This window comes from Balaenoptera borealis (assembly GCF_965194805.1).
Source record: "Balaenoptera borealis genome assembly, chromosome: 2".
Taxonomy (NCBI): Eukaryota; Metazoa; Chordata; class Mammalia; order Artiodactyla; family Balaenopteridae; genus Balaenoptera; species Balaenoptera borealis.
In genome coordinates, this window is record NC_138867.1 from 93,621,001 (window position 1) to 93,646,660 (window position 25,660).

A 25,660-nucleotide genomic window follows, 5' to 3' on the forward strand; every position below is an offset into this window, starting at 1 on the left:
ACCTCCTACATGAAATGAGCATCCCATGTGCAAAGAGGCCCAGCTCACCCGTACTCAGAGCAAGTGATGTCTCTAATTGCATGCTTGCCTACTGGTAGGGATCTCTGGGTCCGAGGTTGGCCCTTTCTGACCAAACTGAGGGCAGTGGCCCTGCCTGGACCTTCCAGGCCTCACTTCTGAGGTGTCAGGGGTTCTGACTGTGGCCAGGGAGGTGGGAGAAGAATGCGGGCTCTCTCTAGTCCACAAAACCCTCCAGCATGCAGGGGCTCCCTCCTTGCAATGTCACTTTGAGAGGCAGGTTGGATCTGCCCAGTGCTGACCTGGCTCACCAGGGCTTTGAAGTCTCTAACTCCTAAGGTCCATTTTAAAACTATGGCTAGAGAATAACAAAAAAGAAGCAGACTCACAGGTATAGAGAACAAACCAGTGGTTACCATGGGGGGTGGGGGGAGGAATATAAGGGTGGGAGAGTGGGAGGTACAAACTATTGGGTACAAGATAAGCTCAAGGATGTACACACAATGTTCATTGCAGCTCTATTTACAATAGCCAGGACATGGAAGCAACCTAAGTGTCCATCGACAGGTGAATGGGTACAGAAGATGTGGCACATATATACAATGGAATATTACTCAGTCATAAAAAGAAATGAAATTGAGTTATTTGTAGTGAGGTGGATGGACCTAGAGACTGTCATATACAGTGAAGTAAGTCAGAAAGAGAAAAACAAATACCGTATGCTAACACATATATATGGAATGTAAAAAAAAAAAAAAAAAAAAAGGCGGGCTCCTTAGTTGCAGCTCGTGGGCTCCTTAGTTGAGGCTCGCAGGCCCCTTAGTAGAGCTTTGCCAGCTCCTTAGTTGCGGCATGCAAACTCTTAGTTGCGGCATGCATGTGGGATCTAGTTCCCTGACCAGGGATTGAACCCAGGCCCCCTGCATTGGGAGCATGCAGTCTTATCCACTGAGCCACCAGGGAAGTCCCACAGCCTCTTAGATTCTTAAGTGTACAATACAGTTGCTATCTCTAGGTACAAGGTTGTACAGCTGATCTCTAGAACTTACTCATTTTGCACAGCTGAAACGTTATGCCCGTTGATTAGCAATTTCCCATTTCCCCCTCCCCCTGAGGTTGAATTTTAAGAAATGAGTTAATAGACTAGAGTCACCTCTACAGGACTTACCCTCTCTTTTCTTCTTTCATGCCCCTTCAAATTTCCATACAGTTAAATTTTGATTACAGTAAGTCACTGAATAGATATGTGATAAAGCAAGTAGAATCTAGGTGATAGGTATACAGAGGTATCCACTATAAAATTATTTCAACTTTTCTACACATTTGAAATTTTCATAATAAATATTGGAAAATAAATGACTGAAGCAGAGTTTACAAATGGGTGGCCCACAGGCCATGTAAGATCCAGAGACATGATTTATTTGGCCTTCAAGATTTTTTTTAATTAAAAAGATTTTTAATACAATTTTTAAAGGTTACTTTCCATTTACAGTTATTACAAGATATTGGCTATACTCCCCGTGTTGTACAATACAGCCTTGAGCCTATCTTACACCCAATAGTTTGTATCTCCCACTCTCCCACCCCTATATTGCCCCCCGACACACACTGCTAACCACTAGTTTGTTCTCTGTATCTGTGAGTCTGCTTCTCTTTTGTTATTTTCACTAGTTTGCTGTATAAGATTTTTAAAATATTGAATCAGTTGCAAACATTTTAAAAGGCAGGAGATGTCAAATAAAAATCTGGATTTCTGGGTTTTCTGGAAAAATCAAGAGATTCAACAGTATCAGGCCCCAGGTTCTTGCATGGAAACACTTGGCTGGAACTGGGGAGTGGCTGTCCCCTCTCGGTGGGACACGTCTTCTCCACTTGGACACAAGACCCACTAGATATGCACTCCTCATTTATCTTACTTGAATGGACTGCTTCTCAGTTGATGACGCTGATACAGAGCAACCTCAAAAGGGGGGAAAAAGACACAAAAGGATGGCATATGTGCACACATACAGTTGGCAGGAAAATGCAGTCCTGCACCTTCATCCTTGTTTTGTTTGGTCAGGGGGCAAAGCCTCCCCACTTGGTCTTCTGCTCACAGCCTCCCGAGATGCTGCTCGGTGCCAAGCCATGAGGCTAAGTGGACAGAGTAGCCCATAAACAGCTCTGGGTGTGGCTGTATCGAAAGGAAGGTCTTGGGACTAGCTGAGCAAGGCTGTATTTATTTTCAAATGTCTGCCTTCTGACTAAAATGCCTCAGTGAGCGCCCTAAATAGACTGTCTCCTATCAACTTGGTGCCATCATCATTTACCATAAAGCTTCGTCGTTAGATGCCAGGCAAAGAGAGCCAAGCGGACCTCAGTTGTCCTAGAGCCTAAATTTGATCTGTGCATATCACGATGGGAAAATTCTACCTCTTTCATTTTTCTTTCTGACATAAAGGAGGTGTGTGGGTTAAAATACTTTCTCAGAGGCAAATGGATGCTTGTCCCAGGGTTTAGTGTTTCCCCAAACTGATTTTTCCTCTGCTTCTGCCTTTTCCTTGCAGGGATCCACATTCAGAATGATGCTTCACTGGGGTGTGCTCTGCTCCCGGGGTCTGTTCTTGGTTGGGAGGTCCTAGGGTGGGAAACGCGTCTTTTAAATTTACTGATAATCAGTCCACTGCGAGCGCTGTCAAGAGTGCGGTACATCCTCTTTGGTGATGATACTAACAGTGAACTTTGCTCCCTCTGCCCTTCTGTCTCCAGTGCTTTCTTCTGAGCTTGGAATCAATTCTGTCTCCTTCCTTGGCCGACTGTCCGTACGTGGTCTGACCCCTGCTCACCTACCAGCCTCATGTTGCCCGGCTCTTCCCTGCACTTCCTGGGAATGTCCACACCCAGGCACACTTTCTAGTTCTTAAATAGAAAGCTTCTTCCTAATTCTCAAACACCCACAGCTCGTCCCCGCCCTGGGGCTGCTGTATGTGCTCCGCCCTCTGCCTGGACGCTGTTCCTCCAGCTCTCGGCCTGCTGCCCTCATTCTGCCCTTGGGTCGCAGACCAGCCCCCTCAGAGGCCTTTCCTGACCTCCATCCTTCTCCCCTTACGCTCAATTGCTATTACATTATGCCCTCATTTTTCCACTGTAGTAATTATCTAAAGTTTATTTCATTTACTTATTCATTTCTTGTTGCTGCCTCTTCTACTTCAGTGCAAGCGCCACAAAAGCAAGGACCTTGTCTCTCGTTCACCATAGAATCCCCCATTCCTGGAACAAGTGTTTAATCCATGAGTGTCCACACCCAGGATGGTGAAGGAACTCTAACAATTGTGAAGCTGCAGGCATTAGGGCAAATGCTTCCAAAAAAATCAAGTCTATACACATTATTGGCTCTGCCTCTAAGAATGGCCTTTGACTGTTGGTAACATCTGGATGCCAATATTAAATTAAACCATGGGCGAGGAAGGCTGAGATTTAATGGTGCAATTTATTTCCTTAATTACTAGGAGTTTATAACATGGCTTTGACTGGTGACACAAAAGGCAAGGTTGCCACCTAGTGTTTAGATGTGTAGATGTATGGCACTAGCCATACCTTAAAAGAAAAAAATGAATGAGTCTATAGAAAGCCACACTTCCACAAACTGCTACAGCACAGACCAGAATTTACCAACGGAGCACAATTCTCCACAAAGTGTGTCTTAAGGGGCCCCGAATGGACTTGTTCCAGTCTCATGGGCTTCTGTCAAAAGTTGAGATACTGTCTTTGTTAGCTAGTCAAGAAATCCCAAGCAACCAAGAAAGCTGTGGAGCTCAGTTTCAGAAAGAAGCATATTCTCCAGACTGTGTTTTCTTAAATTCCACCTGCCTCCCCTGTCAAGGTGTGCTGCTTATAAAATAAGTGAAATCAGTGTTAAAGAAAACAACAACCCACTATCTCAATTGCTTTTTGTCCTGGTGACATAAGGAAGGATGTGTCCTCAAGGTTCAGGAACTCATTAACCATTTAGACCCCTAAGTGGTTGCAACCAAGCAGAAGACTTACCTGTGCTGAAAAATCTTGGTAGCCTTAGGCTGGGTATTTTCCATTTTCCCGCCATGCTGAAGACTGGCAAGACAAAGGGAAACTGTGAAAAGGGGCCAGATGAGGGTGGCACCAGGGGAACCCATTTAATAAAGAGCCTTGGTTATAGGCTCCTAAAATATCACTCCGGGAAACTAGGTTATTAGAAATGATGGAAAATGGGTGGTGAGATGAGCTGGTAGATGGGAATAACCATGGCAACCAAACTATCCGTTTTCTTATTATTTCACTTTCCTTGAGACTAAAAATAGATCAACTGTAGGTCACTGCAAACAAGTCCAGCAATGGTTTATGTCTCCTGCTACAGCTTTTGCTAGCTTATTTGTGGGCATTTGAAGAAATGCTCTCCTAACACTGAAAATGTATCATATACCTTTTGTTCTAACCATACAGGCTGTGCTCTATATATTACCTTAATGCATATAGTGTTCTATTTTTGCTTTAAGATCTTTTTTCTAAGAGCAAATAAAAAATAGTTAACGGAATTACAAAGCAAAAATTAGAATGCTTTTTGGAAACCACCTATTTAATGCAGGAATCTTTTTTTTTTTTTTGTCATCCTAAGAGATCTAGGCTCTGTTTAAATCTCTGCAGTGATAACACCTATCCTTCTGAAACTCTTCCAAAAAACTGCAGAGAAAGGAACACTCCCAGACTCATTCTATGAGGCCACCATCACCCTGATACCCAAACCAGACAAAGATACCACACACACAGAAAAGAAAATTACAGGCCAATATCACTGATGAACATAGATGCAAAAATACTCAACAAAATACAATGATACATTAAAAGGATCATACACCATGATCAAGTGTGATTTATCCCAGGGATGCAAGGATTCCTCAATATCCACAAACCAATCAATGTGATACATCACATTAACAAACTGAAGAATAAAAACCATATGATCATCTCAGTAGATGCAGAAAAAGCTTTTGACAAAATTCAACACCCATTTATGATAAAAACTCTCCAGAAAGTGGACATAGAGGGAAACTACCTCAACATAATAAATGCTGTATATGACAAACCCACAGCTAACATGATTCTCAATGGTGAAAAGCTGAAAGCATTCCCTCTAAGATCAGGAACAAGGCAAATATGTCCACTCTTGCCACTTTTATTCAATATAGTTTTGGAAGTCCTAGCCACGGCAGTCAGAGAAGACAAGAAATAAAAGGAATCCAAATTGGAAAAGAGGAAGCAAAATTGTCACTGTTTGCAGATAACATGATACTATACATAGAAAATCCTAAAGATGCTACCAGAAAACTACTAGAGCTAATCAATGAATTCAGTAAAGTTGCAGGATACAAAATTAATGCACAGAAATCTCTTGCATTCCTATACACTAACAACAAAAGATCAGAAAGAGAAATTAAGGAAACAATCCCATTTACCACTGCATCGAAAAGAATAGAATACTTAGGAATAAATCTACTTAAGGAGCCAAAAGAGCTGTACTCTGAAAACTATAAGACACTCATGAAAGAAATCAAAGATAACACACACAGATGGAAAGATATGCTGTGTTCTTGGATTGGAAGAATCAATATTGTCAAAATGACTACACTACCCAAGGCAATCTACAGATTCAGTGCAATCCCTATCAAATTAACAATGGCATTTTTCACAGAACTAGAACAAAAAATTTTTAAATTTGTATGGAAACACAAAAGGCCCCAAATAGCCGAAGCAATCCTGAGAAAGAAAAATGGAGTTGGAGGAATCAGGCTCCCTGACTTCAGGCTATACTACAAAGCTACAGTAATCAAAACAGTATGGTACTGGTGCAAAATCAGAAATATAGATCAATGGAACAGGATAGAAAGCCCAGAAACAATCCCACGCACCTAAGGTGATTTAATCTATGAGAAAGGAGGCAAGAATATACAGTGGAGAAAAGACAGCCTCTTCAATAAGTGGTGCTGGAAAAACTGGACAGCTACATGTAAAAGGATGAAATTAGAGTATTCTCTAACACCATACACAAAAATAAGCTCAAAATGGATCAAAGACCTAAATGTAAGGCTGGAGACCATAAAACTCCTGGAGGAAAACATAGGCAGAACACTCTTGGACATAAATTGCAGCAATATTTTTTTGATCCACCTCATGGAGTAATAAAAATAAAAATAAACAAATGGGGTCTAATTAAACTTAAAAGTTTTGCACAGCAAAGGAAACCATAAACAAAATGAAAAGACAATCCACAGAATGGGAGAAAATATTTGCAAATGAACTGACTGACAAGGGATTAATCTCCAAAATATACAAACAGCTCATGAAGCTCTATGTCAAAAAACCAAACAACCCAATCAAAAAATGGGCAGAAGCTTTACATAGACATTTCTCTAAAGAAGGCATACAGATGGGCAAGAGGCACGTGAAAAGATGCTCAACATCACTAATAGTCAGAGAAATGCAAATCAAAACTACCATGAGGTATCATCACCTCACACCGGTCAAAATGGCTATCATCAAAAAGTCTACAAACAATAAATGGTGGAGAGGGTGTGGAGAAAAGGGAACCCTCCTACACTGTTGGTGGGAATGTAAATTGGTACAACCACTATGGAGGACAGTATGGAGGTTCCGTATATAACTAAAAATAGAGCTACCGTATGATCCAGCAATCCCACTCCTAGGCATTTACCCAGACAAAACGATAATTCAAAAAGATACATGCACCTCTATGTTCATAGCAGCACTATTTACAACAGTCAAGACATGGAATCAACCTAAATGTCCATTGACAGAGGAATGGATACAGATGTGCTACATATATACAATGGAATATTACTCAGCCATAAAAAAAGAATGAATTAATGCCATCTGCAGCAACATGAATGTACCTAGGGATTATCATACTAAGTGAAGTAAGTCAGACAAAGACAAATATCATATGATATCACTCATATGTGGAATCTAATTTTAAAAAATGATACAAATGATCTTATTTACAAAACAGAAACAGACTTACAGATATTGAAAACAAACTTATGGTTACCAAAGGGAAAATGTGGGAGAGAGGGATAAATCAGGAGCTTGGGATTAACACACACATTGTTATATATAAAATAGATAATCAACAAGGACCTACTGTATAGCACATAGAACTCTACTCAATATCCTTTTATAACCTATATGAGAAAAGAATCTGAAAAAGAATGATTACTTGTATATGTATAACTGAATCACTTTGCTGTACACCTGAAACTAACACAACATGGTAAATCAACTATACTTCAATGAAATTAAAAAAAAAAAAATCTCTGCTGCGACAAGGAGCTCACTATTCCATAATGTAGCAATTCCATTATTAAACTAATTGTTGGAAAGTTCCTTCTCTATTTCCATTTATTCACCTAATTGATATTTATTTAGCACCTCCCACTGTGCTGGGCACTTCAGATTTAGCGGTGAACAAAGTCAACTCAGTCCCTGAATGTACAGAAGTTAAAATCTGCTTCCCTGTATCTTTGCTGTGAGTATGTGCAACTGGAAACAATGTAGAAAAAGACCAATGTCTTTTTTCTATAGAAGTCCGCTGAAGTTTGAAGAGAAGCTTTAGATTTTTCCTTTACCAGCACAGCTTGTGGAGTCGGTGAGGATTCCTCAGCTACAAGCAAACAAACTAATGAACAAAAGCCCTGGCTAAACATGGATCTATTTGAGAGAAGTGGGGTAGCTCAGAAAATTGAAGGGGGAGTGGAAGAATCAGGCCCGGACAGAACAGAACAGAGGCAGCTTTGGGGATCCAAAGAGCAGGAACCAATGGACAGTATTTTCAAGGTGCTGCTTTTGTTTCAGCAACAATTGTTTTTAGTCTTTTGTCTCTGATCAGGGATTCAAATTTTAAGGAGAATCTGATTGGCTGGCTTGGGGCCCATGCTCACCCCATGCTGGAGGTGGCAGTGGGACTTCTTGATGTTCACAAAGAATGTAGCCAATTAAGCAAAGCATGTTCCTGCAAAGAAAGATTAAGGAACTGCTGCCAGAAGGAAGAGGAATGGATGCTGGTGGCGACACCAACAAATGACCACAATGGTCGCCATCTTAACCACTTGGAGACAGGGACGCAAAGAGAAAACTGAAGCTCCTCCCTTAGAAAGGAACACTTGGCTGCAAGGTCGGATAGATTTATCTCATCTCTCTAGTAATAATCCCTGGGTTTGCTTATCTTCTGTATCTGATCATCAGGATGACCTTGATGACTTCTTCCTTGTTGGTCTTACTTCATCCTGGATTCATTACCCTGGGAGGCACAGGAGGAGCCTACCTGGCAGTGACGATTAAGACTCGGGTTTGCTCTCTGCTCTGCCTTTTGAAACCCGCCTGCTGGGTCCAGCCCAGGCACCAACACTGTCTTGAACTTACTTGCCTTACTTCCAAACAAGCATATTTACACACCAAAATTGTGAGCCTCATCCATTCCTTATTTCACCATTTTACCCACGAGCATGTTGTAGAGCACTTTGTAAATGTAAACGAGCTTAGTTGGTTCCACGTGCTTGTTCTTGGGAATCAGGCAATTTTGGTAAATGTCACAAGGAACGTCCGAGATTTTTGCTGGAGATTAATGTGAAGACTAAATATCTGTATACCCATTTTGAAAAGGGAAAAATCTTTAACGTCCTCCACTATTCTAGTTTTTTCTGGAGATGACTACAGTATCCCAAATCACATCTGCAGGTTCCTTCAGTGCCTTGGAATAGAATTCACTTGGGCCCAGATGTGCTCACTCTTGCATTTATGTGACATACCTTGCTTCTACCCAGTCTAATTTGAATACCAGTCTCCTTGCTGAAAGAGGCCAGAGAGCTATTACCTAGATCTGCCTTCACCTTGCAGAACTGTGCTATTTAAAAGAACAATGGCTTTGCAACCAGAAAGACCTGGGTTTAAGCTTATTTCTGTCTCATACTAGTTTGTGTCTTTAGTTCTGTTTCTCATCTATTCTATGTTTCCATTTTCTCATCTGAAAAATGGATATACCCTCACAGGGTTGTTGGATTGATTGTATCAGTCAGGAGACAGAAATCACACCAGGTATTTTAACAGAGAATTTCATATAAAGATGCATCAAACAAATACTGAAGAAATGAAAAGGGAAAAAAGAAACACTAAGGAAGTAGCTGTCTTAGGACGCAGCTACCACCCACCCTAAAACCTGGGGAATAAATGGAAGAGTTTGGGACTGTTAAGGTTAGAAGCTTGAGGATGGGTCCTAGAAAGCTGAGACTCAAGCCTCTGAGCAGGTTCACTGCTCAGCTGTACTGTTGCCTCAGGAGCTTGAAGGCGGCATCCTTGGGTGAGGCCCAGACCTCTGAGGAGGGGGCACTGACTAGCTGGTGCTGGGGTCTCTAGGGTATGTCATGGTGCTGGTTCTGTGAGTGCTGTTAAAAACGATCATTACGTGGGATCCTGAAAAGGAACAAACAAACAAGATTCTGGATAAGCTCAAATACCAAGGATAATTGATTTGTAATTATATAAGTATATGGGTGCTTTTCAATCTAATAAGAGTAGTAAGGTTTATGTGTTGCAAATTTTCAATGTTTCCCAGTTTGTAGTTGGCCTTTCCATTTTTATATAAAAGAGTTTAAAATGTTTTATTTGAGGCTAATTTGTTGGTCATTTAATCAGAAACAAACTCTATAAATATCCAAATAACATTTCTTATACTTCTTTGGATTCTTTGAGTCTTCGTGCTGTAGAGTCAGGGCAGGGCTGGCAGGAAGTCAGAAGCCAGTTCCAGCTGTGCTCCCAACACTACCTAACACGCTGTGTGTGACTCTGGGTCTCAGTTTCCTCATCTGTAAAGTGAAATGAGTAGGTGAGATGATTTCAAGGTTTTTTCATTTTAAAACTATGATATGAAATGACAAATGGTATGATTTCATATGATGTGACTGATAAAAGGATAAGGCAGGGACTGAATTAGCTAAGGACAACCATAACTTTCACATTTAAATTCAAAAAATTTTAAGCCTAACAGATTTTTTAAATGCTCAAGATAAAGCAACCATCAATTAATCTGAAATAAATACGGTATATCTGATCTCAGTAAATCTTGGTTCTATTTCTCCAGAGAATTGGCAAAAGATCTCCAATATTTACTGGTAGCAGAGAAATTCAGTCTGGGAGCTGGCAGCCAGAAGCACATGGCTGGTTACTATAAAATCCATACAGCCTACTCAGATTACGCTGAAGGGCATTACAGTGGGTTTTGTTTGATTCTCTATCTTGTCATGGCCGGATCAGAATGCCTCTTTTAATAATAAACATAAACAGTGACTTCCTATACTCAACACAGTGTAACTTGAAATATGAGTAAGAAGATGGAGCTAGAGAAAGGTAAGGAGGAAAAAAAGAAAAAGGTCTTCAATGAAGGGTGTCCTGTTATATAGTTCTATGTGTGTGTTGGGATCTGGTCCAGCACTCCTCTCGGGAGCTCAGACGCTTGGAAATACTTCTGAAAAGAAAAGCAGAGACTGGTGTGGGAAAAATGTGGCTCATTCATTTCTTGTCCTGAGGTACTTGTTCATGTTGGGTATGTGGATCCAGGGAAGCCAGACACACAAAGTAGAGCAAGAGGCACAAGGAATAACTTGACTGAATTCTGGGATTCTGGCTTTGAGTTGACAGTGTGAAGGACAGTGTCTGAATCAGACTCCCTCCCAGAAGACCAGGGTGCTGGCCACGAGGCCCAAGTGGGGATTGGATTTAGAATTCCAAGGTGGCAGGCAGGGCTCATGCTTCGCGAGCTTGCAACCAGTGCAGATGTGCAAAGTCTTCTGCTCAGAAGGATGCCATGCTTCAAGTTTAATGCTCTGTGATCGCCATCTTGAAATTTTTAATAATTTAATTTTTGAATTTATGTTTTATAAGTGATGTTGGATGCGACAATGGAGCACGAACCAGGGACTTGGGGCTTCAGCTCATAAGCCATCTTGCTTTTCACCACTTCTTGCTCCCTGCTTCTCAACTGCCAGTACCCCCAGCATCCATTGGTTGGGGCCTGGGCATGAGGCAGGAAGGGCTGGGGCCAGGCACGCCACACACGGGTCACCTGTTGAGTTGTGGCACTGGGTCAAACTCGTCCCTCAAGTGTCCTCAAGCATGAGGGAGTGCAACATCAAGCAGCAAATAAAAAACACCATGACGAGTCAAGAGGGGGACCACAAAAAAAAGGGGAAAACTTTTTCTTCTGCTTTTTAAACAAGAGGCCTCACTTTTTCATTTTTCATTGGGCTCCACAGATTATGTAGCCAGCACTGGTGAGAGGGTAGATGATGACTGTTCAAGTAGTGAGGGACTGACGTCAGAACACAGCGGGGAGGAAAGGCGAACACCAAATCCATGGGGCAAATATGGAGGCCGAAGCTGGGCAATGGAGTCAGGAGTTTGAAGCAGGGGAGATAAGAGAAACAGAAGGAAATTGAAATCGAGATGAAAGCATGGCTAGGGTATTCTGAATCCAAATTTAAACAGTGCTTCAAACTTGTTTATGTGTGGGTGAGGGACTGTCAGACTCATATGGCCAAAAATGAGGCCAAACAGTTCTAAGCCTATGCTAGTCATTGAGAGGGGAATTAAAGACAGTTATACACTTCTGATTCTAAAGGAGTTTATAGAAGGCTGAAATTTTTTTTTAGCCCTCCTTTGTGATGGAATGAATTATCATCATGAAAATTCAGTTGTCTGTTAAGCATTTAATATGAATGTAATTCTTAAAATGAATGACTACTGTATCTCTTAACATTCTTTTTTTGTGTGTTTTAATCTGTGGGGAAGGAAAAAAAAAACCCTGATCGTTTCTCTCGTAAGCCTGTCATCTTTAGTCATATATATGGGGGACATCGATGTGGGCTGTTGCTCCTGATAACGAAGGCTGAAAGCCAGACAGCAAACTCTCCCCATCTGGGACTCCGTGATCTTGCCTCTGAAGTTGTGCAGAGATTGGGAAAGAGGTGCAAACAATGCTCAGTATCTCCACTATTTTTAACAAAACAGAATTTAATTAAACACAATTTTGCTCTCTATTCTTTGGAAACCTTTATAATTTCAGTTGCTACTGCTAACTTCAGGGTAGTGGTAGGACAGTTTTTAACCATATTTTGAAAACGGAATTTACTTATCAGGAGGGCGGGGGAAGCAGAGAGGAAGTTTGGAAGGAAGTAACATCTGGCTTGTCCGACACCTTAAATTTTTCTTTATTTAACACACAAGCATATCGTGCTTATGATGGTGTCAGGCACTGTTCCAAGTGCGTTACAAACTCTCATTAATTTTGTACTCATAACAATCAGGGCCGACTTACCCAGTAGGCACAGTGCCTAGGGTCCATGCAAAGAAATGTTTTAATTTAAATTTCTTTTAAAGTCCAGGAGGAAAAAAATTGAATGTAATAATAATGAATACATAAAAAGGAATCTAGCCTGGATTAAGTTTGTCTTTAGACCAGTGCAGTTGTAAAGTACAATTTTTAATATTATTTTATGGAAGAAGGGACCCGTGAAAGCAAATGTATGCAGGGCCCATGAAAATCATAATACGGTTCTAGTAACAACTTTACTATTATCTTAATTTGATAGACGAGAAAACTGAAGCATGCTTAAGTGACTTGCCAGTGTCCCAGCTGGTGATAATAGCTGAGACTCGGGCCAGGAAGCCTGCTTCCTGTGTTCCCTAGAGCACTGTGCTAAGCTAGGCTGATACGTTCTTCAATGAACTATTTCACTTGACTTTTCCAGATAGCTAAAAAATGAGCTCTCTACCAACCAAAACTTTTTGTTTAATAATTTTGGGAGAGGGTCTGCCATACATTTGTTACTTACTTCCTGTCTTATTAATTAGATTATCCTGAACATAATCTACTCTTTTTCAGGGATGACACAGTACCCTCACCCAGAGATAACCTTACTGAGTATTTTTTATGTATGTGGCACTCTTCTAAGTTGTTGTTGTTGTTTTTAACAAACGTTAACTCATTGAATCCTCATAACCCTATGAGGCAGATAGATTTTATAGATGAGGAAATCCAAGTTAAGAGAGGTTAACACACACACACACACCGATATACATAAAAATAGAAAATAGATAACCAACAAGGACCTACTGTATAGCACAGGGAACTACACTCAGTATTTTGTAATAACCTATAAGGGAAAAGAATCTGAAAAAGAATGGATATATGTATACGTATAACTGAATCACTTCGCTGTACACCTGAAACTAACACAACATTGTAAATCAACTATACTTCAACAACAAAAAAAAAGGAGAGGTTAAGCTACTTGTCCCACTTCAACCAGCCAGTTGGTAACAATGGAACCCAGGCATCGGGCCCCAGAGCAGACCCTCTCAACCAGGGAAGAGCAGCAGCTTGACCCTGTGCAGAGTAGAGTGAGGCTTTCAGGAGCTTTATTCCCACCCTTAATATCTTCAGACCAAGGTGTTATTTTTAAGTCTGTGTCAACTCTTCAGGATATCTGCCTTCTCTCTTCCTGTCAGGCAGTTGGCTGATAGTTTTAGCTGTGTTTTGTTTCCAGTATTCATATATATCACTTGATAAATATATGGAGTGCCTACTAAGTGCTGTGTTGTATTCATTTGCTGCTTCCAACTTCCTTGAATTGAAGAAACAGAGAGTCCATTTTCTCAGCGTTGTGTGTCAACTAGTCTCTACATGTGCTGCGTGGAGGGAGAGATGCCCCTCTAAACAGCCTTGTGGTCCTTATTGCCTGGTCTTGCAAAGGTAATTTTGGATGCTTCAAGGGCTTTTGTTGGTTAATGTTATTTATTTCTTGGTTTTCAGTTAAGTTTTCAATGGCGAGTGCTGGTAAGTGGTATGGCAGATATTGTTATCTGTAAGGGGGAAATACCTGGCATGAAACCTTAATTGAGCAAGTGACTTGACAGAATTCATTTGCAGGGTAACTGCACTATCTTCATGGTCTTTATTGAATGGTGATAAAAATGATTTTAAGTGAAAAACAAGACTCCATTGGGTTATTCTGAATTATTCTTCCCTTATGGCTCAACCTGAATACTAAGCCTGAAGCTGGGAGGTATTCATCTTTTTAAATGTGTATCTGCCTCCCAATGTCTTTATGTGGAATAAATGCTTTTTATTTGTCTTGAACCCTGCTGAAACCCATACCCAAACATCACATTAGGCATAACCTAAATTTGGCCCCCATGACTATTTTAAAGTTTATAATCCAATTGGCCATAACTCTAAGGCTTGAAGACCACTCCAATTTGATTCTTTTCTATCAACCTCATTTCAATTCTTGGCCTTCACAGCCTTCTCAGGAAAAACTGCTACCAGGCCTGAGACCTTATTCTTTGTGACTGGCCCCAGAATGCTATGCTGATTGGGAATCAGTTAGCAAGTCTGCAGAGGCTTGACAGTTTCTGGGTCCTAATAGCTCAGTCATCATGGCAATACCTAAAGCCTTTTGTATGCTCTGGAACACTGACTGATATTTTGGATAGGAGGAAAACAGGCAACAGATGAGTAAATTTCCTGAAACATCTCATCTGTTTTTAACAGAACAAATTATTCTAAACTACTACCTAAGTCAGAGCTTGCAAACTGGTGATCCACAGGTTGAATCTGGGCCATAGACATGTTTTGCTTGGTCTGCATCTTAAACTACAAAAAATTTTAAATCAATTGCTTTCATTTAAAAATCAGGAAATTACACCAAAAATTTTCCAGACCTCTAACTTCCTTTGAAAATTGAGTGATGACAGCATTGGACCCATATTCCTGCATAGCAGCCATTAGCTAGAGTTGCTAATTGGGTAGCACCTGGCCACTTTAGACAGAGCAGGCACTGCCCCCTTTGCCATAATCTATTTGCAGCCCAGTTTGCTTACTTACATTACCTGCCTGTGCTCTGGAGGCATTTGTTTTTGTGTCCCCCACTATGAGTCAATGAAGGCTATAAGCTCAAAAGTTCAGAACCACAGTACCTCTGCTTAGCTTTCTGCTTAGTTAATATAATCTTAAAAATTAATATTGAAGGGCTTCCCTGGTGGCGCAGTGGTTGAGAATCTGCCTGCCAACGCAGGGGACACGGGTTCGAGCCCTGGTCTGGGAAGATTCCACATGCCGCGAAGTAACTAGGCCCGTGAGCCACAACTACTGAGCCTGCGTGTCTGGAGCCTGTGCTCCGCAACAAGAGAGGCCGCGATAGTGAGAGGCCCGCGCACCGCAATGAAGAGTGGCCCCCACTTGCCACAACTAGAGAAAGCCCTCGCACAGAAACGAAGACCCAACACAGCCAAAAATAAATAAATTAATTAATAAATAAAAATTTTTAAAAAAGTGTTTTAAAAAAATTAATATTGAAAAGTAATACATGCTCATGAAAAATTAAAACAGTACAGAAGTGGGAATTCCCTGGCGGTCCAGTGGTTAGGACTCTGTGCTCACGCTTTCACTGCCAAGGGCCCAGGTTCAATCCCTGGTTGGGGAACTAAGATCCCACAAGCCGCGTGGCACGGGAGAGGAAAGAAAGGAAGGAAGGAAGGAAGGAAGGAAGGAAGGAAGGAATAAAGAAAGAAAGAAAGAAAGAGAGAAAGAAAGAAAGAAAGAAAGAAAGAAAGAAAGAAGGAAGGAAAGAAAGGAAGGAAGAAAAAGAAGGAAAGAAAGGAAGGAAGGAAGGAAGAAAGAAAAGAAGGAAAGAAGGAAAGAAAAGAAGGAAGGAAGGAAAGAAGGAAAGAAAAGAAAGGAAGGAAGGAAGAAAGAAAGAAAGAAAATTAATTAATTAAAAAAACAGTACAGAAGTATACACTGTAAAAAGTGTAAGTCTGGTGACCTCATTGATCAAAAAATTCCCTTTCTTCACTCTCCAGAAATAATATTGGTAACAGTATCTTTTGTATTCATTTAGAAATTTTCCATGAATATGATTTTTAATCCAACTGGGGTTACCTACTTTTTGTAAGACTGTATGTGTATATAAATATTGGGTCCCACACATGTGCAAAGAGTGATGTGGTATATTAAAGTAATTATCTGTATAATTAACAAAAACTCTTGCTGAAATGTCCAAATGTTAGAAAAAAATGTTTGTTTTTTTTAAAAATTTATTTTCTTATTAGTCATCCATTTGATACACATCAGTGTACACATGTCAATCCCAATCTCCCAATTCATCACACCCCCCCCCACCCACCACTGCTTTCCCCACTTGGTGTCCATACGTTTGTTCTCTACATCTGTGTCTCTATTTCTGCCCTGCAAACCGGTTCATCTGTACCATATTTCTAGGTTCCACATATATGCGTTAATATATGATATTTGTTTTTCTCTTTCTGACTTACTTCACTCTGTATGACAGTCTCTGTATGTTTAATTTAAAAGGTTTTAATTATCTGGCTAATTGCCTTAATTCATCATCCTTTCAGCTCCTTTCTTTATGGAAGGAATCCATCCATTCATTAGACATTCACTCATTTCCTATTACGTCCAAGGCACTCTGCTAGGTAAAGTAGGAAATGCAGAGATGAATTGGAAATAAGATCAACAACATTAACATAAGAAATAAAATGATTAATTTTTTCCCCAAAAGGAATGAAATGAAGGTATTGGATTTTGAATTAAACATGCCCTATTTTTAGTGGACCAAGTCTAAGATTTGAGGGATTGCAAAAATCCCAGGAAGAATCCAAACCTGAAAAGATAGATCAAAAGAAGAGGTTCAGCTGAGTGGAGAGGACATGGGTGATGCAGAATTGGCAGGAGGTGGACCAGTCAAGCACTGAGCCATGAAGGGAGGTACAAAGGCGTTCTCAGTGATAAAGTATGACTTGCCAGGGTACAGACCTGCAGGCATTTGGTCTGTGTTCAGGCAGATAAAAACCACACTGAGCATATGACTGCTGTTCCCCTTCTCTCCCAAGTAGATTTCAATGACAATTTTGCTAAAATGAGAGAGCTACAAAAGTAGAAATAACATCAGAGATGTGCTCATGAGAGATTTAAAGAAAAAGAAATTTTGCCTTTGAAGTCTTGGATCACAGTTACCTGGAGACAATTTTTTGTTGTTGTTGAATATTCTCCTTGAATTAGAAAATAGTAAAAGCTGCCAATCTTTAAGGAAATAAAAAACCAGTCAAACCAAAAACCCATATGGTCACCCTAAGGTTTTATTCTCCTGTAGTTTTCCAGACAGTTAGGGCCTCTTAGAAATAATAGAAAATAAAATTTGTTATAGATCTGTGGTCGCTTGTGGATGAAGCATTAGGGGGGACCCATAGCATACCCAGAGGTTTGTTTGTTTTTTTTTTGATTGATTGATTGATTGATTTAGCTTTTTATTTATTTATTTATTTAAAACATCTTTATTGGAGTGTAATTGCTTTACAATGGTGTGTTAGTTTCTGCTTTATAAGAAAGTGAATCAGCTATACATATACATATATCCCCATATCTCCTCTCTCTTGCCTCTCCCTCCCACCCTCCCTATGCACCCGTCTAGGTGGTCTCAAAGCACCGAGCTGATCTCCCTGTGCTATGCGGCTGCTTCCCACTAGCTATCTATTTTACATTTGGTAGTGTATATATGTCAGTGCCGCTCTCTCACTTTGTCCCAGCTTACCTTTCCCCCTCCCCGTGTCCTCAAGTCCATTCTTTACATCTGCGTCATTATTCCTGCCCTGCCCCTAGGTTCTTCAGAACCTTTTTTTTTTTTTTAGATTCCATATATGTATGTTAGCATATGGTATTTGTTTTTATCTTTCTGATTTACTTCACTCTGTATGACAGACTCTAGGTCCATTCACCTCACTACAAATAACTCAATTTCATTTCTTTTTATGGCTGAGTAATATTCCATTGTATATATGTGCCACATCTTCTTTATCCATTCATCTGTCGATGGACACTTAGGTTGCTTCCATGTCCTGGCTATTGTAAACAGAGCTGCAATGAACATTGTATACCCAGAGTTCTTTCTAAAGAAGTATTACTCTTCAAAAATCCTATATTTTGATCTCCAGCAACTTGATGCTTTTATAGGCTCAACATGGATGAGGAGTTTAAGAGTTATGCAATTCTAGTTTTGACATATATAATGACTATATAAGATATTAACATTATATAAAGCTTGGTGAAGGGTGCATGAGGCCCTCTGAACTATTTTTGTAATTTCTTGGAAGTCTTGAACTATTTCAAAACATAAAGTTATTTTTAAAATGGTCATACAACCAATTTTCACTTTGCTTTGAATGTTGTATCTTTTTTGTTTTGAATGCCTCAATTAGAGTTTCTAATTTTAAAACTTCTTACTTAAATGATTTTATGGTAATGCTAATTGAAATAGCAATGAAATTGTCTGAATTATTCAGGCAAAAAATCTGTTATTAAAAGAAGAGCATTTTATTCTCTCTGAGTCACCTAGGCTAGAGGTCTTCAATGACAAACTTCACAGGATAACTGGGCAGCCTCAATTTCTCTTTGCTTTGCTTTAGAACTTTAGGTATGAATGGCTGTCTTCATTATAATTCCATAAGTTTAAAATTTTTGGTTATTTTTTCTAAATAGTATATGAAGAGAGCTATTCAATGATTTTATTTTTATTTATTTATTTATTTATTTATTTATTTGACTGTGCTGCATGGCATGTGGGATCCTAGTTCCCCAACCAGGGATTGAACCCGCGCCTCCTGCAGTGGAAGCACGGAGTCCCAACCACTGGACCACCAGGGAAGTCCCAAAAGAGAGCTGTTTAAAATATCAGCAGTACCATAATCAACAACTGTTTATTGGTATTAGTTTCCCAACAGTTTTTTCTTCCACAACACGTTACACCAGTCTATAAATGCATTATGTTGTATAAAACCAATAAGTGTCCGATTTTCTTAATTCTGTACATTAAAGATGCTCTAAATCCATTTAGAAATAACATTATAGCCCATTAAAAAAATTTAACGCTATGGTATCCAAAATAGGACTCACATGTCCCAGGGGATGTTCAGGTTGATTCATACTAATTGTCTAATTTGAAAAACTTAGATATAATCCAAAGCAGTGGTAGTATCAATATACCTGTGCCAATGGTCTTCAAAATTCTTAGCCAACATTTCTCTACAAGAATCTTCATAATAGATTAAGAAAGCTTTTCTTAATTCATATTTCTAGTAGGTAGTGACTATTCTTTGGCGGGGGGCATGTATCAGTAATTTACATATTTCTATAATTTTGTAAAAAAATACAATGGCCTTGTTAGTGAATCATCGGAGTAATTGTTCATCCTTTTCATTCAAGAAAACATATAATTTCTGGTTAGAAAGGGTTTTGATGTTATCCAGCCCTATTGACAGCCTGCTACTTGAATCTGCTTTCTGAAATCCCCACCAAGAATTCCTCTGCTTTAGAATTTCATGCTATGATCTGCAGAGCCTCAGGCTCTCAGAGGCAGTGCTTCAAGGGCTACTATAGGGAGGAGGTGGGGGGAACTGGGAAAAGTGAATGCTGACTTGGCATAGATCCAGTTCTCCTCATTCACTCATTGAACAAGAGCAGCTGGGATAGCATCTGATTCCCTTAATCAGCTTCTGCATCTGATTTAATTTACAGAAAGTGTTCCATTGCTCAAGGAAGGGGCTCTTGAGCTGAGTCCTAAGGATTTGTAGGAGTTAGCCATGCAAAAATATGGTAATTGGATACAACCATTTGAGTGGCAAAATATGTCACCTTAAATAAGCTACAGAGGAGTGATGTTAGAGAAAATGGCAGAGTAAGGACCACCACAAATTCTTTATAAAAGGAATAAGAAAACTGCTAAAAATTTTCAGTCCACTTTTTCAGAACTCTAGATATAAACCCCAAGCCTTGCAGCAATCTGAGGAGTGTTTATTCAGGAAAAAAATGGCTCAATCTCAGTAAAAACAGTGAGATTTGTGGCCTTTTAAGCTTGCCCTCTTCCAACCCCCTTCTCTAGCTCCATGCTGCCTTGAAAACAAACAGCTTGCAATCATCTCAAAAATTGGTAACCTGGCAGCCACTGGAAGTTGCTGAATGGAGTTAGACGCCCTTCAAAGCCTCATTTCCAGAGAATTATCATCCTTTGACTTGCCTGGTGGTTCCTGGAAGATCCTACTTGCAAGGCTGTCTATATTTGACATGACTCAGTGTGGAGTTCATCTAGTGGGAAAAGCATTTTCCACAGGGGTGTCTGGCCAAACAATTAGTGGCAATTGTTTAACTCTCTGGCTGCCATGAGTGACAAATAAAGTTGGGATAAACAATACGCTAACCAAAAAGCTTTAAAGGAAAATATGAGGAATAAGATGTCCATAGGGACTTTGAAAGCTCTGACATATTCCTAAGAATCTAGAAAGTCAAGTGTATGTATGGGGCTATGTATGCCCAGAACTCCATGCATGCTGTGGAAAGACCTGAGGAGGTCCTTAGCTCTCAGTTCTGGATGACCTTGAGGGCCCACACAATAGAAAGTGGAAGCTAAGGCAGAGTTGTTAACTTCCTGAATGAATGTTGAAGGCATGCTCCAACACGCACACAGAGCCCTTTGGCAAAGACTGGGAGATTTACTGGTTCCAGGCATCTAAGGAAATCTCTGCCCAATGATTACCTAACCACTAAGTTAACTGAGCAGAGACTTCAGCAACCACACACAACAAAGAATACAGAACTTATTGTTCAGAAAAGTCCCTAAAACAAACAAACAACAACAAACAGCAACAACAACAAATGCTGGGAAGGGGAGAGAATCTGATTTTCAGAGTTGCCACAATTTATTATTTAAATGTCCAGTTTTTAACAAAAAAACTACAAGTGTGCCAAGAAACAAGAAAATATAGCCTTTTAAACAGGAAAGAAAATAGCAAACACACTGTAATAGGAACGGTCCCTGGGGAAGCTCAGATGTTGAAATCACCAGACATAGACTTTAAATCAGCTATTAACCAATAAACAAGTGAAAAGATGCCAACATCATTAGTCATTAGAGAAATGCAAAGCAAAAATTTCATACCCACTAGGATGGCCATGATAAAAAAGACAGGTAATAATAAATGTTGGAGAGAATGTGGGGAAATAGGACTCCCTCATACATTCCTGATGGTAATGTAAAATGGTACAGCCACTTTGGAAAACAGTTGGAAGGTCCTCAAAATGTTTAACATAGCATTACCGTACAACCCAACAATTCCACTTCTAGGTATATACCCAAGAGAATTAAAAACATATATTAAAGCAAAAAATTTTACATGAATGTTGATAGCATCATTATGCATAGTAGCTAAAAAGCTGAAACAGCTCAAATTTCCATCCACCGATGAATGGATAAACAAAATGTGGTATATACATATAATGGAATATTATTTAATCATAAAAAGGAATGAAGTACTAATACATGATACAATGTGGATGATCTTTATGATGGCTAATTTTATGTGTCAACTTGACTGGATCAGGAGGTGCCTAGATACTTGGCTAGACATTATTTCTACATGTGTCTGTGAGAGTGTCTCCAGGTGAGATTAGCATTTGAACCAGTAGACAGTAAAGCAGATTGCCCTCCCCAATGTGGGTGGACATCATCCAATCTACTGAGGGCCTGAATAGAGCAAGAAGGCAGAGGAAGGAAGACTTTGCTTTTCTGCCTGACTGGATGAGCTGAAACACTGGTTTTCTCTTGCCTTTGGACTGGGAATTGCACCATTGACTCCCCTGGTTCTCAGTTCTTTGGATTCAGACTGAACTACACCATTGGCTTTCCTGGGTCTCCAGCTTGCAGATGGTGATCATGGGACTTCATTTATATGACATGTCCAGAATAGGCAACACCATAGAGACAGAAAGTAGATTAATGGTTGCCAGGGATCATGGAGGGGGTAGGGGGGGAGAAGGGAATGGGACGTGATTCTAATGGGCATGGAGTTTCTTTTCGTGGTGATGAAAATGTTCTGGAATTAGACAGTGGTGATGGTTGCCCAACCTTAAAAATATACTAACAACCACTGAATTGTACACTTTAAGAGGGTGAATTTTTATAACTTGTAAATTATATCTCAATAAAAAATAAATTAAATAAACTACATCCTAAATAGACCACACTGAAATTATGTTAATAATATGAGAAATTTTGCTTTTTAAATGTGACCTTATGAAAAGGATGAGCAATGAAGAGAAGAACAGTAAATATTCAATGAGGATCTTTTACATGTCAGGCATTGTAATGGGTGCTGAGGACATAGAGGGAATAGTTTATAGTCCATGCCCTTAAGGGGTCCAGTCCAGAAAGTCTAAAAGGGATGAATTATGATACAAATCAAGAAATGCTGTTGGGACTTCCCTGGTGGCACAGTGGTTAAGAATCCACCTGTCGAATAAAGAGGTAGACATAGAGAATGGACTTGAGGACATGGGGTGGGAGGGCAAAGCTGGGGTGAAGTGAGAGTAGCATCGACATATATACACTACCAAATGTAAAATAGTTGGCTGGTGGGAAGCAGCAGCATAGCACAAGGAGATCGGCTCGGTGCTTTGTGATGACCTAGAGGGGTGGGATAGGGAGGATGGGAGAGAGGCTCAAGAGGGAGGGGATACGGGGACATGTGTATGCATATGGCTGATTCGCTTTGTTGTGCAACAGAAACTAACATGGTATTGTGAAGCAATTATACTCCAATAAAGATCTATTAAAAAAAAAAAAAAGAATCTGCCCGCCAATGCAGCAGACATGGGTTCTATCCCTGGCCTGGGAAGATCCCATATGCCGAGGAGCAACTAAGCTTGTGCACCACAACTACTGAGCCTGCGTTCTAGAGCCTGCAAGGCACTGCTACTGAGCCCGTGCACCACAACTACTGAAGCCCGCGTGCCTAGAGCCCGTGCTCCACAACAAGAGAAGCCACCGCAATGAGAAGCCTGTGCACGGCAATGAAGAGTAGCCCCTGCTCGCCACAACTAGAGAAAGCCCATGCACAGCAACGAAGACCCAACACAGCCTTAAATAAATAAATTTATATATATATATAAAAAGAGAATGAGAAACAAACCACATACAGGAAGAAATGCTATAAATTATATATCTGATAAAGAACTTCCTTGCAGAATATATAAAGAAATCTCAAAGCTCAAAAATAAGAAAATAAACAATCCAACTTAAAAATGGGCAAAAAAAAAAAAAATGGGCAAAATATTTGAACACATACTTCACCAAAGAAGATATATAAATATAACTAAACACATGAAAAGATGCTCAACTTCATTAGCCATCAGAAAAATGCAAATTAAAACCATACTGTGATACTACTACAAACCTGTTAAAATGACTAAAATTAAAAAGACTGGCTGTGGTGGGCTGAAAAATGCCCCCTGACCAAAGCTATCCACATCCTAATTCATGGAACCTGAGACTGTTACCTTACATGGCCAAAAAGGGGGAAGGGTGTCTTTGGAGATGTGACTGAGTTAACAGTCTAATCCTGAGAAGATTATGGACCCTGAATGGGTGGACCCTGAATGCCATTATGAGTGTTTTTATAAGAGAGAGGCAGAGGGAGATTTCACAGACAGAAGAGGAGGAAGCAATGTGATCACAGAAGCAGAGACCAGGATGATGCAGCCACAGGTCAAGGAATGCAGGCAACCACCAGAAGCTGGAAAAGGCACGAAACAGATTCTCTCTTACAGCCTCTCTTACAGGGGAATGTGGCCCCACTAACACCTTGATTTCAACCCAGCGATACTGATTTTGGACTTTTGGCCTCTAGAGCTGTGAGAGAATACATTTCTGTTGCTTTAAGTCACCACATTCATGGTAATTTGTTTCAGCAGCCATAGGGACTAATACACTGATCACACCAAATGGCATAATCACTTTGGAAAACAATGGCAGTTTCTTAAAAATGTTAAATATACACCATATGATCCAGCCATCCCACTTATAGGGAAATGAAAGTATATATCCATAAAAAAAGACTAGTACATGAATATTCATAGCATATAGTTCCAAACTGGAAACAACCTCAATGTTTCTCAACAGGTAAATGCATTTAACAAATTATGGCATATCCATACAATGGAATACTACTCAGAAATAAAAAGAAACCAACTATTGATATATACTACGATGTGGATGAAACTCAGAATATTTACTCTGAGTGAAAGAGGCCAGACGCCCCCCCTCCAAAAAAAAGGTACACACTTTATAATTCCATTTATATAGAATTCTAGAAAATGCAGACTAATCTATGGTGACAAAAAGCGGATCAGTGGTTATCAGTGCAGGGAGGTGGAGCTAAGAGGGCATGAGGTGATAAATATGTTTATGATCTTAACTATGGTGACAGTTTCACAGATGTATATGTCAGACAAAATTTATCAAATTCTATAGTTTAAATTTGTGAAATTTATTATACATCAATTATGTATCAATAAAACTGATTTAAAAAAAAGTGCACTATAAAAATCATACACAGGGAGCTGTGGTAGCATAGGAAATGAGGGTTTCCTGCAGCTGATGGGCCATAGGTCTGGGACTGACCTAGGGTCCTGCTCGGTTACATATTGAAAATTAAGCCTGATAACTATTGTAAATCTACCAGTCAATTTTGATTTCTCCTGAATGGCCTTATCATTCCATCATTTCATGCGATATTTCTAACTGGGAGCAATAAGTCACTTTTTATTATATTAAGGATTCTGTTGGTGATAAATGTGGCCGTTGCCCTTGGGGTCAGAAAGATGGATTCAGGTGTTGCCAGGTGTTTGACTAGTTGAATGTGTCTCATTCTGCTTTTTACTTAGGAGAGAGTACATTTTCTTAAATCAGACAGATTTCTTGTTTCTATCTTTTCCAGTTAGTCATTGAAATAGTTGTTGGTGACTTTCAATAAAAATTATCATTGTTTTTATTTTTCTTCTCTGTGTTATGTCTCAGTCAGTAGTTACTTCTAAGTACTTGAATGATATCTTCAAACACAAAGTACAAAACAGGAGATTCAAATTGGTTTTAATCTTGAGACATCCAGAAAAGCAAAAGTCAAGAGCACTGTATTGGCATAGGATTGGTGTCAAATGAGTGATTTTGATAATTGCCTCCTATCTTCTTATTTGCATATCTTATACTGCAAAAAAAAAAAAGTTTAAAAATAGAATAGAATATTGTATATGTTTTTGGCATGTGTACCTAATTGAATTTTTGGTACTTCCTGAGGCAGTTCTTTACTTTGTTACATTTAGAGATTTTTATCCTCCAACCAACTCATTTAATGAGTGGTCTTAGAAAAGGTCATCAGCACCTTCCTTTCCTTCCTCAAGGCCTCAGAGCCCTACATTGCTGGAGCCACCGGGATGCAGAAAGCTGGCTGCCTTCTCTGGCAGATGGTCAGCCTGAGCACACCCCACAAGCCTATTCTTTATTGTTTCTTGTTCTTTTTCAAAATCTCCAATCAAAGAAACTGAAATTCAAAACAAAATCAATTGGAATTCTTGACTGAAATAAGATTGGGATGATAAGCCTCCAATCTAGAGCTGCTTTCTAAGCAGAACCTATTTTAGTGTCTGATTAGTCAGATCACT

At 39.8% G+C, this 25,660-nt stretch overlaps 1 protein-coding gene across 3 annotated transcripts in view; it reads right to left on the reverse strand.

Annotated features, from left to right (window-relative positions):
* The window catches only part of LOC309622501 (uncharacterized protein), a 152,293-nt gene that overhangs the window by 95,727 nt on the left and 30,906 nt on the right, over positions 1–25,660 (reverse strand). The window contains exon 2 of one of the 3 annotated variants that reach the window (XM_082378585.1): positions 4,045–4,107. The exons of the other annotated variants lie outside the window; for them this stretch is intronic. Within the exon in view, the coding sequence (XP_082234711.1) occupies positions 4,045–4,088 (44 nt within the window). The 5' untranslated portion in view covers positions 4,089–4,107. The remainder of the gene's footprint in view (positions 1–4,044; positions 4,108–25,660) is intronic. 3 annotated transcript variants of the gene reach the window in all.